At 41.5% G+C, this 16,056-nt stretch overlaps 2 protein-coding genes across 2 annotated transcripts; both read right to left on the reverse strand.

The window, feature by feature from the left end:
- Nucleotides 1-3,146: 3,146 nt before the first annotated feature.
- On the reverse strand, nucleotides 3,147-3,812 carry LOC131777053 (uncharacterized). Its single transcript, XM_059093266.2, has one exon. The coding sequence runs from the start codon at nucleotides 3,810-3,812 to the stop codon at nucleotides 3,147-3,149; it is 666 nt and encodes a 221-aa protein (XP_058949249.2).
- Nucleotides 3,813-9,376: 5,564 nt separating this feature from the next.
- Nucleotides 9,377-10,618, reverse strand: LOC136283531 (craniofacial development protein 2-like). The gene is made up of 3 exons (XM_066172518.1): nucleotides 10,311-10,618; nucleotides 9,862-10,213; nucleotides 9,377-9,709 (listed from the first exon to the last, which is right to left on the reverse strand). Exons 1-3 carry the CDS (start codon nucleotides 10,616-10,618, stop codon nucleotides 9,377-9,379), a joined length of 993 nt encoding a protein of 330 aa, XP_066028615.1.
- Between the last annotated feature and the right edge of the window lie 5,438 nt (nucleotides 10,619-16,056).

The raw sequence follows: 16,056 nt of genomic DNA on the forward strand, positions 1-16,056 counted from the left end.
TAACGAATATGAATTTAAGAATAACTAAACACTACTATTATTATATTATTTTCGAAAACTTAAAAATATTTACTCGAAAGAAATGAAATAAAAACAACAGAAACAAGAAATAGTTAGTTAAGCACAATCAGCTTACCCTGTGAGGATTCAAACCTCAAGCAGTCAGCCCAAAGAGAGCGATCCCAGCTGGGTGGAAAGTTTCGTGCGTTCCACTCGGTGCTTGTTTACTTTTGCGTCCCGAGGAAAGGTGCAGTCGATGGCCCATACTTCGGTCTCACCCTTTGGTACCTCGGCGTACGCTCGTATTATTTTTGCTTTTTGTTTTTGTTTTTGTTTTTTTGCTTTTGCTTTTGCTTTTGCTTTTGCTTTTGCTTTTGCTTTTGCTTTTGCTTTTGCTTTTGCTTTTGCTTTTGCTTTTGCTTTTGCTTTTGCTTTTGCTTTTGCTTTTGCTTTTGCTTTTGCTTTTGCTTTTGCTTTTGCTTTTGCTTTTGCTTTTGCTTTTGCTTTTGCTTTTGCTTTTGCTTTTGCTTTTGCTTTTGATTTTTAGTTTTCTTTTGCTTTTGCTTTTGCTTTTGCTTTTGCTTTTGCTTTTGCTTTTGCTTTTGCTTTTGCTTTTGCTTTTGCTTTTGCTTTTGCTTTTGCTTTTGCTTTTGCTTTTGCTTTTGCTTTTGCTTTTGCTTTTGCTTTTGCTTTTGCTTTTGCTTTTGCTTTTGTTTTTGTTTTTGTTTCTGCTTTTTTTTTTTTTATCAAAACGAGAATAGTCGATACAGGTATTAAACCCGGAGGGTGCTAGATTCACTTCGGTTGTCGTCCGTAACCACCAGAGGACTGTATCTGTACTCAAGCAGGGATTATATTTTCTCTCTTCTCCGGCACTCTTGGCATTCAAAGTCAAAGTCCAAAAAAATTATATCCGGTTTATAATACTTGGAACTTTCAAAACAAAAAGTAGAGGCGACTGAAACTTATGGAGCTGAGCGCGGACAAAAATGATTCAAAAAATCATCCAAGGTCTACATATACTAATTATCTTTGCCATCTTAAAATACAAAGATACATTAAGAAAAATTCACATCTCTGGAGATGGTAAGCAAAAGAAAAAAACTGGGTTGACCTTTGCAAGGATTCAAATCTCACTTCATCGCATTTAACCTGCTCAACCAATTGAGTAGAAAAAGAAAGTGGGTCGACAATCGTGAGGATTCAAACCTCATTCCTTTGAATCATGTTAACAAATGCTCTTACAACTTAGCAGGAAAAGATATTGATTCGAGTCTAGTGAGGATTCAAACCTCACTCTAACACATTCTGCCATCCAATGCTCTGACAACTGAGCAGAAAAAGATAGCGGATCGACTGTCGTGAGGATTGAAACCTCACTCAATTCAATTTTTCTCTGCTTGAGTTGAGCAGAAAAAGAAAGTGGATCGACTTTTGTGGGGATTCAAACCACACTCTACTCCACTTTATTATCCAATGCTCTAGGAACTCATAAGATGATAGATCAACTCCTTGAGGATTCAAACCTCACTCCGTTCAGTTTTGCTATCAATAGTCTATTTGAGCTGAGCAGAAAAAGGTTTCAAAGCGACTCCTGTGAGGATTCAAACCTCTTTCTGTTCAATTTTGCTCTAACCGAGCTGAGCAGAAAATGATAGTTGATCGACTCCTGTGAGGATTCAAACCTCACTCTATTCAACTTTGCTCCACCTGAGCTGAGCTGAAAAAGATAGTGGATTGACTTCTGTGAGGATTCAAACCTCACTCTACTAAATTTGTTCTGTCTCAACTGAGCAGAATAAGATTGTGGATCGACTTCTGTGAGGATTCAAACCTCACTCTATTCAATTTTGCGCTGCCTGAGCTAAGCAGAAAAGGATAGTGGATCGCCTCCTTTGAGGATTCAAACCTCACTTCGTTAAATTTTGCTCTCGTCTGAGCTGAGCAGAAAAAGATAGTGGATCGACGCTTGTGAGGATGCAAACCTCACTCTATTCAATTTATTTTGTCTTAACTGAGCAGAATAAGATGGTGGATCGACTTCGGTGAGAATTCAAACCTCACTCTGTTCAATTTTTCTCTGCCTGAGCTGAGCAGAAAAAGATAGTGGATCGACTTCTGTGAGGATTCAAACCTTACTCTATTCAATTGTTTCTGCTGAGCTGAGCAGAATAAGATAGCTGATCGACTCCTATGAGGATTCAAACCTCCATCTATTCAACTTTGTTCTGCCTGAGCTGAGCAGAAAAAGATAGTGGATCGACGTCTGAGAGGATTCAAACCTCATTCTGTTCAATTTTGCTATCAAATAGTCTATGAGCTGAGCAGTAAAATATAGTGGATCAACTCCTGTGATAATTCAAACTTCACTCTTTTCAATTTTGCGCTGCCTGAGCTAAGCCGAAAAGGATAGTGGATCACCACCTGTGAGGATTCAAACCTCACTTCGTTAAATTTTGCTCTTGTCTGAGCTGAGCAGAGAAAGATAGTGGGTCGACGCTTGTGAGGATTCAAACCTTACTCTATTTAACCTTGCTCTGCTTGAGCTGAGCAGAAAAAGATAGTGGATTCAAACCTCAGTCTATTAAAGTTTGCTCTACCTAAGCTAAGCAGACAAAGATAGTGGATCAACTCCGCTGAGGATTCAAACCTCACTCTATTTGATTTGTTTTGCCTGAGCTTAGAAGAATAAGATAGTGGATCGACTTCTGTGAGGATTCAAACCTCACTTCATTCAGCTTTGCTCTGCCTGAGCTGAGCCGACAAAGATAGTGGATAGACTTCTGTGAGGATTCAAACCTCACTTTATTTAATTCTTTCTGCCTAAACTGGGCAGAATAAGATAGTTGATCGACTTCTATGAGGATTCAAACCTCGCTTAATTTAACTTTGCTCTGCCTGACTTACTTACTTACTACTCATCATGCCTGCATGGCACATAGGGCAGCAACGAAATCTTTCCAACCCTGCCTATCTTTAGCCAGTTTTTCAATGGTGCTCCAGCTGTAATTGAGCCCCCTTAGTCTCTTCTCTACTGTCCTGCACCAAGTTGTTTTCGGGCGCCCTCTGCTTCGTTTGCCTTCAGGTATCCAGTGCATTGCAATTCTGGCTATGTTGGTACTGGCCTTCCGCATCACATGACCGATTCACCTCCATCTTCTCCTGTTGACAAGTGTACGAATATCCTCCTGCTTGGTTTGTCTCAGTAGCTGGTCGTTTGATATTTTCTGAGGCCAGAAGATTCTCAGAATCTTCCTGAGGTTAGCTGTGTGGAAGGATGCTGGTTTTGAGAGGTCCTGTTCTGTCTTTCCCCAGCATTCCAAGCCGTAAAGGAGAGTTGACAATTCGCAGCTCTGATAGATTCTAAGCTTCGTCTTTGTGCTGTAGCTTGCTGACCTCCTCACTGATCTTAAGCTCATAAAGGCATTTTTTGCTTTGTTCCATCTGCTTTGTATATCTACACTAGTACCCCCATCTTGGCAGAGCACACTTCCGAGGTATGTGAACTTGTTGGTGTATGGAATGTCCTGTCCTCTTACCCTGATCTTTGTTGGGGAAGGGATATTAAAACACATGGCCTCCGTCTTCTTCAAGCTAATTCTCAAGCCGACCTGGTTGCTGAACATGCTGAGCCGGTCTGTCTTTTCCAGAATGTGCTGTCGTGTGTGGGACAATAGGGCTAAATCATCTGCGAAGTCGAGGTCTTCGAGTATAGTAAAAGGGGTCCATCTTATGCCTCTTCGCTGATCTTCATTGTTCGACAAAGGACCCAGTCGATAGCAATATTGAATAGCATGGACTACATGACACATCCCTGCCTTACACCGGTTTTAACTTCAAAACTTAGATCTCTCTGACCAATGCAACATGTGAAATTTGAGTAGAAGCATTTGATGGTATTAATAATGCGTTGTGGAATGCCATATGCTCTCAGAATCTGCCAAAGACTGTCCCTGTGAATGCTGTCGAACGCTTTCTCATAGTTGTGATGTTTTGAATGGATTTCAAAACAAGATGCAAACGATTAACAACGATTTAATAAACAGTTGTAAGAAGACGTGTTACAGCATCGGTGGACGCCATGATCGTTCTGCTACATATATCCCATAGTTCCCAGCGAACATCCGGTATCGATAACTTCCGGTTTACACATCTCATCACATCTCTTTCTCCCTAGTGGGTAACTCTCTAGAATGATATCGAAAGAAATAAAATAAACTTCAACTAATCAGTGTCCATGAAACTATGACTACTGACTGGAATCAAAGTCCAACGAAAACAAACGTTTTTGTACAGGCGACAGCATTTTAACTTAACAAACTATACTGCCACAGTTCAGAGTTCACAGTTCAATAAGAATCTAGGCTTACAAATCAAGAATCTGGCGGGGAACTCGTTTCCTGGAAGATCTACGCAATGGTGGTTGACCAACCGGGTGAGATGCACCAGCTTGGCCCTCTGGGATAGGGCTAAATGAACTTGTAGGATTAGCTTGCACGCCAGGGGAGCTCACAGGTTTTGATGCAGACGGGTCAGAAGCATGAGCACGTGTACGTGCAGCAGGCAGCTCTTGTTGGTGTTTGATGTCAGCTGGAGAGCTGAGACCACTGTCATGGGACGGATCATCATCACGGTTGATGACTGACTGGTCCAGAGTTTTAAAGAAAGAGGAATTTCTGGTAACTGTGCGATTCTCGTTTTGAGCTGTGATCATGCTGCCTTTCTTATCCACTACAGTCAAGGGGGTAGGGTCGTAAACAGTTGCACCTTTAGACGCAGTAAATGGTCTCTTCACTAGTACGGTTTCACCAGGTGAGATAGTGCTGGGTTTCACATAAACCTTGCTGTCAGCATGAGCCTTGAACTTGGATTTCTGCAAGAAATCGCGTTTGCGGACGATCTCCGACACAGGGTCAACGTAGTTGGTCTGTGGTAGCTTGTTACGCACAGGACGTTTCAGTAACAATACTGCTGGGGCCTCACCAGTAGTTTGATGAGGAGAGGTGCGATAGTTTCTCAGAATCGCTTGCAGTTCCTTTCTCCAGTTCCTTCCTTCCACTTTAGCGGCTTTAAGACACTTCTTCAGTGTTTTCACGAATCTCTCTACCTCACCGTTGGCCCTAGGCCATAATGGGGTTACCTTGCGATGCTTGAAACCAAGTGCATGAGCAAACTTGGCAAACTCTTCTCCGTTGAAAGGTGGACCATTATCTGATCTAACAATCTTGGGAGTTCCGAATGTAGCAAATAGCTGATCTAACTTAGGTATGACAGCACTAGCGGACGTTGAGGACACTGGTTCTACATGGGAACCTTGAATAATCATCAACTAGTAGAAGTAGGGTTTCACCCTCAACATGCGCAAAGTCGATGCTTACTTCATCAAAAGGGCTGTCAGGAAGAGCTGATACTTGAACAGGCTCTCTAGCGTACACTGGGGTTACAACTTGGCACGTTAAACAGGCCTTGACCTTTGTTTCAACCATCTTGTCCATGCATGGGAACCACACCTTCTCTCGCAGGATAGCTCAGATAGTGATACACCAGGTGGCGCCTAATGCCAGCAACCAGATTTCATTGCAGACATAACCGCTTGTAGCACTGGATCTGTTGCGGTTGCAGATTCTATCTCAGACAATGTTACAGCTTTGGTACTGCATTTCTTGTAATAAAATAGATGTGATCTTCAGACTCGATTTCATAATTGTGAGATTCCAAGTCTCCTACTGGGTGTCTCGAAGCATAATCTGCTGGGTTTGAAGCACCAGGGCGATATTCTACTGTGAATCGGTACTGCTGTAGCTCCATGAGCCAACGTTCTATCCTGGCGGACGGTTTAGAGGTGGGGTTGTTAAACAAGGAAACCAGAGGTTGATGGTCTGTGATTACTTTAAATTCCCCTCCATAGATGAACAAGTGAAAGCGCTTTACAGCCCAGTAAACTAACAAAGCTTCACGATCAATCTGTGGATATCTAGCTTGAGTTGGTGTCAGTGGAGAACTGGCATAATGCAAAGGTGTCACTTCATTAGTCGAAACATCTTTCTGGGTCAGGACAGCACCTATACCAATGGGACTACCATCGACAAAGATGGAAGTAGGTTTCTTTGGATCAAAGTATGCAACGGTAGTCTTGGTAGATAGTGCCGCTTTTAGGCGTTCAAATGATGACCGTTCCTCCTCAGTCCACTGCCACTTCACTCCATTACAGGTCAGCTGTCGAAGAGGTCTGGAGATTAGTGCAAAGTTCTTGATGAACCTAGAGCAGAACGCAGCCGAGCTAAGGAGGCTTCGTACTTCAGATACATTGGTCGGTGGCACAACATTTTGAAGAGCTTCAACTTTTTTAGGATCAGGTGACATGCCCTTTTCAGAGAACACATGGCCAAAGAAGAGCATAGTGGGAACTCGAAACTGACACTTAGGTAAGTTTATTGTTAGACCACTCTTCTGGAGTTGACGGAACACTTGTCTCAGATGTTGGTCATGAGTGTCCTTGTCTGCGCCCCCAACATACATGTCATCACTGATGTTTTTAACGCAGGGTATGCCAAGGATTGCATCACCCACCTTCTTTTGGAAGATTTCTGCTGCGCACGAGAGGCCAAAATTGAGACGTTTGTATTGGAACAGTCCAACGTGTGTAGAAAACGTGCTCAGTGCTCTCGAGTCGGGGTGCAATGGGATCTGGTGGTACCCTTGATTTAAGTCAATCTTACTAAAAACTTTACAACCGTTCAAGTCCGACACTACGTCATCGATGGTGGGTATGATGTGTCGCTCCCTGATGATAGCTTTGTTTAATGAACGCATGTCTACACAAATTCTAATCTCGTTCGGTTTATTCGGCTTGGGCACAACAACAATTGGCGATACCCAAGGGGTGGGGCCTTCTACGCGTTCAATGATGTCATCATTTTCAAGCTGTTTGAGTTTTTCCTCCACCTGTTTCCTTACATGGAAAGGGACTCGGCGATGTGGCTGTGCCACGGGTTTGACAGATTGATCTACATGTATGTGTGCTGGTTCACCTTTGTACTTGCCCATTCCACTGGTTAGATTAGGAAATTCCTTGAGAAAATCTGGGGCATCAGGTGGCAGGTTACCAGGAGGTTCGACCGTACTGACAGCTTTAATAAGATTTAATGTTTGTGAGGTTGTCCAGCTAAGTATGGAGCTTGATGAACCCTTTGCGACATAGAATGTTTCCACGGATGAACAGCTACCACTGGTGACAGTAGCTCGGAACTTTCCACACAGGGTTAGTGGCTTATCAGAAATGTATGGATACACTTTGGCACTTGTTTCAGCCAGTTGTGGCTTTGATTTAAAGCCATCAAAGTCTTTCTTGCTTAAGATATTCACGGTTGCTCCTGAATCTGCCATTATGCGGATAGGTGTGTTCATGATCGTGACCTGAAAGATAGGCTTGCCAGCTTGGTGTCCCTGTGCACCAATGTTAAAGGTATACTCTTCGCTGTTGTCACTATCAACACCGGCTAGAGGTGACATTTCACTACTCGAAGACTCTTCAACATCTGCAGACCTGGCATGGTGTTTACCTTTTGACGGTTTCTTTGGGTGCGAAGATTTGGACCGATTATTGGGTTTGCCACGACGAACTTTGGAGAAATGGTTCATTTTGCCACAGTTCAAACACTTTTTACCTTGAGCATGGCAAGTTCCTTGATGTGGGTAATTTCCACCACATAAACCACACATATTGTTACGCAATCCAGGCTTTGGTAGACCACGAGAATTCTCTTTCTGCTGAACGTCGGTTGCTTTATTTCTACCATAGCCCACTGCGTTGGATTGCTGTTTCTCCATCTCAGTGGTCTGTTCGTCGGCGGTTTCCATGGCGCGAGCTACTTTCAGTAAGTTCTCAAGATTGAGGCTCTTTTCGATTGCTTTACGTCTCAGGCGAAGCGATGAGGTTCCTTGAATAATCTGCCGCTTAATTTCCAGTTCGGGATCGGCGAACTGACACTTGCGTGCTAACAGCTGGAGACGTGTAAAACTCGGTAATGTTTTCACCAGACTTTTGCATTTCCTGACGAAAGGCATAGACGTGATAATCCACACACTTTTGAGGCCCAAAATGATCAGCGAGAGCCTTTACGGCCGTCTTGTATTCGTCACTTCCTTCCAGCGGTTCTGGAACGGTAAGGGTCTCAAACACATCACAGGTTTCTTCTCCTACGTAATGCAATAACATAGCTTTCTTTTGAGATGCTCGGGTAATGTTCATTGCTGTAAACATGTTGTCCAAACGTTTGACATACTTCTCAAAGCGAACGGGTACTGTATCTCTTGGTTGAAGATCAAACTCAGGAAAGGTCGGTAGGTTAATTGCCATTGCAGAAGCTGTTGAAGGCTGCGAAGGCGAAGTGGTTGATGAAGAATCTGCAGGCATTGAAAATAAGGTTGATCGGTAGGATTTTCCGGTTGATTTAACAATTTAAACGCAAAGATTTCCGTCTTCGATTACTTGCATCCCATCCTCGTCGCCATTTGTGATGTTTTGAATGGATTTCAAAACAAGATGCAAACGATTAACAACGATTTAATAAACAGTTGTAAGAAGACGTGTTACAGCATCGGTGGACGCCATGATCGTTCTGCTACATATATCCCATAGTTCCTAGCGAACATCAGGTATCGATAACTTCCGGTTTACATGAACATTACAATAGTCGATGAAATTTACATACAACTCCCTGTTCCACTCAGTACATTGCTCAAGTATGTTCCGTGGTGTGAAAATATTCTCTGTACATCCACCCCCTTTGCGAAATCCAGATTGCTCGTTCCGCAAGAGGTCATCAACAGCTTGGGTGATGCGCTGTAAAATGACCTTGCAAAAGATTTTACTCGGCACAGACAAAAGGGTAATTCCTCGCCAGTAGTTACAATCACTTAGAGACCCTTTCTTTGGTATCTTGATTATCACTCCTCTGCTCTAATCTGTCGGAATTTCTTCCTGCTCCCAGATCTTTGTAAATAAGGGGGTCAGCATGGTTGCAGCAAGCTCAGGGTCTGCTTTAAACATCTCGGCATTTAGATTATTATGACCAGGAACTTTTCCATTCTTCAGGGAATTAATGGCTTAGATGATTTCCCTCCTAGTTGGAACGTCTGTGCTGATGTCAAGGTCGGTTACGGCTTCCTGGATGTTTGGCACTACTGTTGGTGGTGGTCTGTTTAAAAGCTCTCTAAAGTGCTCCGTCCAGCGCCGTTGCTGCTCTCCCTCTGATGTTAATAAGATACCATTCTTGTCCTTTACAAGCACTTTGGTTATATGGCATTTACCTGTTATGATCTTGGTGATCTTATATACTGTTCCTCGCTCATTGCGTGCAGCTTCCTCCTCCGCCTAGGATGCAAGGTTCTCTATGTACTTCCGTTTATCTGCTCTTGTTCGGTGTTTCACCTCTTTGTTCGCTGCCCGATTCATCTCTTGATGTATTTCTTTAAGCCGTTGGGATTTCGAGTCCATAACTTTCTTCTTTAATCTCCGTCTACTTTCAATTGCTTTCCAGGTATCAGATGACATCCATTCCTTTGGCCTCCGCTGCCTGCAGCCTAGACATGTCTTGCTGCTATCATTGTAAGCAGTAACAATTTTCTCCCAGTTCTTGTTCACCCCTTCATCGTTAATATCCTCCCTTCCGTCTAGTTCCACAAGAGCCTCGAATCTGTTGCGCACCTCCAGGATAAAAGATTTTCGCACATTTGGTTGTTTCAGTTAGCTCACATCGAAACGGCTGCGCCCCTTGGTAAGACGGCCTGCACTCTTTTAATTTAAAGGCAGGCTGTTACAAGATGATGGTCACTTCCAATGTCAGCTCCTCTCCTCACCTCGACATCCCGAAGGGATCTCCGCCATTTTCCATTGATCAACAGATGGTCAATTTTATTTCTATCCCTGCCATTCGGGGAACACCATGTGATTTTATGGATCTCTCGGTGTGGAAAAAGGGTGCCCCCTATCACCAGATTATTAGTTGTGCAAAACTCAACAAGCCTTTCTCCATTTTCATTGATGATGCCACTCCAGTGTCTTCCCATCACTCTGTCAATGCCTGAGTTATCGGCACCAACTTTGGCATTTAGATCCCCCATGATGATGATAAGATCTTCCATTGGGACCTGCTCAATCTCTGCCTGAAGCCTGAGATAGAAATTGTCTTTCAGATCATCTTCACTATCACTGGTCGGAGCGTAACATTTGAATCAGGGTCAGGTTATTTTGCTTTCCTTTCAGTCTGGCCTTTATGAGGCGACTATTAATAGGTTTCCATTCCAACAGCGATCTATCTGCTCCTTTCTTCAGAATAATTGCCACGCCTTCACGATGTAACTCATCATCCCGCCCAGAATACAATACCGTCTCGCCTGACACCGCCTTTAATCTCCCTGTCCCTATCCATCTGCTTTCACTTACGCCCAATACATGCAGGTTATACCGTCTCATTTCTGTTGTAACCTGTGCAAGCTTTCCAGTTTCGTACATGGTACGTACATTCCAAAATCCAATCCTGGTCCTGGTTTTTGCACTCATCGCTTCTAACTTCATGCCAGTAGTTTCCCTCTTGCTTTCACCACTGGTAGTCATACAGTTCGAAGACCTTGGAAGGTCTGCGTGCAGGATATTGGTTGTCTTCGTTGCTTTTTCTGTAACAAATTCTTTTTACAGGATAAGGTTGTTAGCCTTAAGCCTAACCCCCATGCCTGGAGGGCCGTGGGACTGTCTTTGGTCCGGACCCTACTCCTTGACCTTTCCGGCTTGGGAGGCCCTACCAGGGGTGTAAACACCCCCGCCGGCATAGCTCTTAAAGTCGCTAGGACGCACAAGCCACTCAGCCACGACAATGCAACAGTCCCAGTGAGTGGCTCTGCCTGAGCTGAGCAGAAAAAGATAGTGATTCGACGTCTGTGAGGATTCAAACCTCACCCTATTCAAATTCCCTACCAAATGCTTTAACAAATGAGCAGGGGAGATAGTGGATCGACTGCTATGAGGATTCAAACCTCACTCTATTCAACTTTGCTATGCCTGAGCTGAGCAGACAAAGATAGAGGATCGACTTCTGTGTGGATTCAAACCTCATTCTATTCAATTTGTTCAGCCTAAACTGAGCACAGTAAGATTATCGACTTCTGTGAGGATTCAAACCTTACTCTATTCAACTTTGCTCTGCCTGAGCTGAGCAGAAAAAGATAGTGAATCGAAGTCTGTCAGGATTCAAACCTCACCCTATTCTATTAGCTATTAAATGCTTTAACAAATGAGCAGGAGAGATAGTGAATCGACTGCTATGAGGATTCAAACCTCATTCTAATCAATTTTTTCTGCCTGAGCTGAGTAGAATAAGATAGGTGATCGACTTCTGTGAGGATTCAAACCTCACTCTATTTAACTTTGCTCTGACTGAGCTGAGCAGAAAAAGAAAGTAGTTCGACACCTGTGAGAATTCATACCTCAATCTAATAAATTTCGCTCTCAAATGCACTACCAGAGCTGAACAAAAAAAGATAGTGGGTCGACTCGCGTCAGGATTTAAACCTCACTCTATTCAAATTTGCTGTCAAATGCTCTACCTGAGCTAAGCAGAAAAGGATAATATAGTTTGACCCTTGAATTTTGATATCATATACTTTTCCACGTGAACAGGAAAAAAATGGGGGTCGACGTTTGTGAGGATTTGAGCCTCACCTTATTAGTTTTGCTACAAAGTGCTCAACCAGTGCTAAGCAGAAAAAGATAGTGGCACGACTGTTTTGAGGATTCAAGCCTCATTTTATCTTATTTTCTCTCTAATTCTCGTTAAATTGTTCTTATTATTCCCTACTAAATATAGTGTTCTGTTTGCTTCTTGAGTCGGTTATCTTCAGTTCATAGAGAGGCAGTTACTGTTTTACTGGAATAAAACACCGTGTCATTGCAAGATGGTAGTCAAGGCATGGACTAAGTGGGTCAAGAACAGAGCTTTATATGCAAAGAGAGCTGCTTATCCGTCCAGGTAAGAGTTAAACGAGATCTTCCTGCTTTTTATGTTCGTACAAGCTACTGTAAGCTATTTAAAAATTATCTGGAATCGTGTTGAAGATATCGATTATGACAAAATTTTAATTAGTTTAATTGATTTTAAATATGACTAAATTGTGACAAGTTTTATGATCGACTTGAGAAAATATAAAAGATCAAAGATGAGAGGCAAACCATCTAAAGTCCAACATTGTTGGGGTTCAAATAGGGGCTGAGATGTCATTAAGTGCCTTAAGCTCTAGGAAACGAAAGTCAGACTTCATTTCATATGTATGGAAGTCTAAAAGCACAAATCATTGATTTTAAGTACTGTTCCATTTCAGTTGGAAAATGCCATTATACCCTGAGAGGACATGTAAGGTCGCAGGAAGGAAAAGGTACGATATCTCTATCATGCTAGGGGGACGTTAAAAGTTTTTGATAAAACGGCATACTTTATTAGGAATCTGGGAACGCTGGAAAATCTCTGCATCCTCTTGAAGATTCGAACCTCAAGAGGTCAGTCCAAAGAGAGCGATCCTAGCTAAATGGAGAGTTCCGCGCGCTCCACTCAGTGCTTGTAACCTTTTGCGTCGTATAGGAAAGGTGGAGAAGCGATGCCCCATACTTCGCTCTCACCCTTAAATACCTCGGCGTAATAGTAATCATATTTTTTGTTTTTTAGTAAACGATAATAGCTGATAAAAGTTATTAAGCCCGGAGGGTGCTACACTCATTTCGGTTGTCAATTGTAACCACCATAGAACTATGTCTGTAGTCAAGCAAGGACTATATCGTCGCTCTTTTTCCGGCTCTCTTGACATAAAAAGTCAATAGACTATAAACTAACGACTTTCTCGAGGATTCAAGACTAATATCTGCCGATTTTGGTGTCAGATGCTCAATCAGCAGACCCACAAAGAACTCTTGGAGTTATTGTTCTTCTTTCACACTACCCTTTGTGGAATTTTTGCTTTTGTAGTTTGTTATGAAAAGGTTATATAGATGCAGTTATCGTTTTATAGGAAACAAACGCTAGGTCTGCGGAGGTCAGCGATCTAATGGACCAATAAGCGGGGCTCTACAAGGAAAGGAAGATGGCTTCCTAACTGTTCAGGTAAGAGTTGAGGAGTTGAATCCGGAATAATGAAAATGCGTGAAGTATGTAAGCTATCCAAGTAAGATTTTCTCTGAAGCTGCAATTAGAGCAACTCTTAATTATAAACAAATCTTGAGGGTTTTGAATTTTAGAGGACCGCTAAAAAAATCGACGGAAAAATCCAAGTCATCAAACAGCCACGGAAGAACACAGAAATGGAAAAAACGAATAAAAACCGTTTGAGCTTTGATTATACGCAAAATAAAACCATTGAATGGAATTATTATACGTTCATCAAAAGAAGCTTTTCTTTAACTGTCACTGTGTTGCATGTACAAGAGATTTCTGTACAACTTTCGTGATAGCATATTTCCCCACTCTCTATATTTCCTGTTTTTGTTTTCATGAACTTTTCTTTTTCAGCTTTGAGGAACCTGTCTTGATCAGTAGTTTTTTCCCTTAGCGGGCAAGTCGGAACCGATGAAGCAAATCGTGCCATATCGAATCCAATTTTAAAAGTTGTGGTGTTCGCACATCGTGTGCTTAGCAAGAAGGAGGCACTCTAAGAGTTGTGCTGTCAATCGTGTGGTTGTAAACAAAAAACCATCAATTCATCATGTGTTTATCAACAATGAAGCAGTTCAAAAGTTGTGGTGTCTGTATCATGTATTTGTCAAAAAAAAACAGTATGCATCATTTTTGTCACCAAGGAAGCAATTTCAAAGTTTTGGTGTTTATGCATCATCTGTTTGTCAACAAGGAAGCAGTTTAAAACTTGTGGTGTCTGCATAATGTATTTGTCAACAAGAGGGCACTTTACAAGTTGTGGTGCCTGCATGACGTGTTTGTCAACAAGAGGACAGTTTACAAGTTGTGCAGTTTAAAAGATGTGGTGTCAATGCATCATGTGTTTGTCAACAAGGAAGCAGTTTACAAGTTTTGATGTTTATGCATTATCCATTTGTCACCAAGGAAGCAGTTTAAAAGTTGTGGTGTCTACATCATGTGTTTTTCAGTAAGGAAGCAGTATAAAAGTTGTGGTGTCTGCATAATGTGTTTGTCAACAAGGAAACTTGAGAGGTTGTGGTGTTAATGCATCATGTGTTTGTGAACAAGGAAGTAGTTTTCAAAGTTGTGGTGTCAATGCATCATGTGTTTATCAACGTGGAAGCAGTTTAAAAGTTGTGGTGTCTATGCATCTTGTGTTTATCTTCAAGAAAGCAAGGTCAACCGTTGAGGCGTCTATGCATGATGTGCAGTGTGTTTTTAAATGTATCATGATCAAGTGTTTATCAAAAAGTTAAATGATATTTGATAAAATATTTAAGTATCCTCGACAAAATAAAGATGAATTAATCAATAAATGTTCAAATAAAAATATGAACAACTAAAATGAATAAAAACCACACAAGCAAAACATATATACTCAGCCCTTACCCATCCCTTAAAGACATCCTTGTTTGTGCCTTTTATAAATTGACTCTTATCGACCTTACATTTGTTTTTATTCATATTCCTTAAATCCTTGGATGTTTAAGGGGGCAACGGAAATAATTATAACTGGTTTTGTTTTCGACTACAAATGTGTACTGTCACAGTAATTCCGGATTCTAGTTCCAGACTTCGGATTTCAGAAATTTCGATTTCGGAGTTCGAAGTTCTTTTTCGCTTTTCGACAGTTTTTCTATTTTCGACTTACGACTTCACGTTTTCCGACTTCGGACTGTCGACCTTTATTTTCTACTTTCGGCCTCTAAGTTTCCTGTATACTTCTTCCTACTCCACGACATCTGACTGCTACGTTTCGAAACCCGATTTCCGTCCTCCAACTTCAACATCATCAATGCTCGATCCTTTTCTTCCGTTTTCGACTCTAAAATTCCATTTTCAACTCTCTATTCGAAGATCTTCCTTCTTAAATCGGGAGGATAGAATTTGAGAGGGGATACTTTTTATCGCTTCTCACATGTGGCATCAAAATATGGTTCCTAGTAAAAGAGAGGTACAGCAGTGTATAAAATAATAGGGAAAGTACCTTCCAAGATTGCAAAGTTTATTAAGAGATCGAAAAAAATAAACAATGTATGATATACTAAGATAAATCGAGAGCAGCAGAAAGAAAAGTGAAATTTTTTCATAAACTGATAGACGATTTTCATGATTGTTTAATTTGGTGTTGTATCGGGTTTAAAAAGTTATGATTTACTAATAAACTTGGGTACTTGTCCGATTTAAGAAACTTCTAAAGAAGCGATTTTAAATTTCCTAGAAATTGCAATTGTTAAGGAAACCATAAAGTGCAACTTAAGGAACTTAAAGGTGGTGGTTTTAAAGCAAAATAAGGGTGACCGTTGATGACCGTTGATCCAGTTGAAAACATAGGAAATAAATCAATATGTGTGCTCTTGAATTGGGTGCTGAATTGTGTAACCGTCAGCTCAAACTGTCCTTTAAGGTCAACACATTCGGTGACGGTATCAGCAACATCTCTAATCGGCTTGTCCGTGTTTTTAGGATTTCTTGACAAACCATTACCTAAAGCTGGTGCCTACTACCATGGATTGAGTTGCTTTGGGAAAATAAAATTTGTTATACTCAAAGATTTTTGCAATTTTTAGAATATACCGCGAAAGAAAACTAGCGCATTTTACTTCGATTCTTAATCTTTCTTTGTCTTTCTGCGGTGAGCTCTGTGTACATGGAGACACGAAATGTGCTCATACACTACATACCACAATAAAGTTGTCATTGACCACTGGGATATACATGATAAGCTAACTATAAGGTTCAATCCCGTTCGCTGGTCTTAAAATGGTTTGATTTCATAACCAAATAATAGTCAAACACTTTCCAGTCGCGCATAACTTAATAAGAAAGTTATAACCTTTAACAATAGAGTCGGAAAGGGGAGAGTTGAGAGCTGGAG

Source organism: Pocillopora verrucosa, chromosome 9, assembly GCF_036669915.1.
Source record: "Pocillopora verrucosa isolate sample1 chromosome 9, ASM3666991v2, whole genome shotgun sequence".
Taxonomy (NCBI): Eukaryota; Metazoa; Cnidaria; class Anthozoa; order Scleractinia; family Pocilloporidae; genus Pocillopora; species Pocillopora verrucosa.

What these genes read in the sequence shown, in the direction of transcription:
- LOC136283531 (XM_066172518.1), bottom strand. Translation starts at nt 10,618, where the DNA reads ATGACTACCAGTGGTGAAAGCAAGAGGGAAACTACTGGCATGAAGTTA. An exon ending in AAAGGAGCAGATAGATCGCT is followed by an intron (nt 10,214 to 10,310) that starts GTTGGAATGGAA and finishes CGCTCCGACCAG; the next exon opens with TGATAGTGAAGATGATCTGA. An exon ending in GATCCCTTCGGGATGTCGAG is followed by an intron (nt 9,710 to 9,861) that starts GTGAGGAGAGGA and finishes TTTATCCTGGAG; the next exon opens with GTGCGCAACAGATTCGAGGC.
- LOC131777053 (XM_059093266.2), bottom strand. Translation starts at nt 3,812, where the DNA reads ATGTGTCATGTAGTCCATGCTATTCAATATTGCTATCGACTGGGTCCT.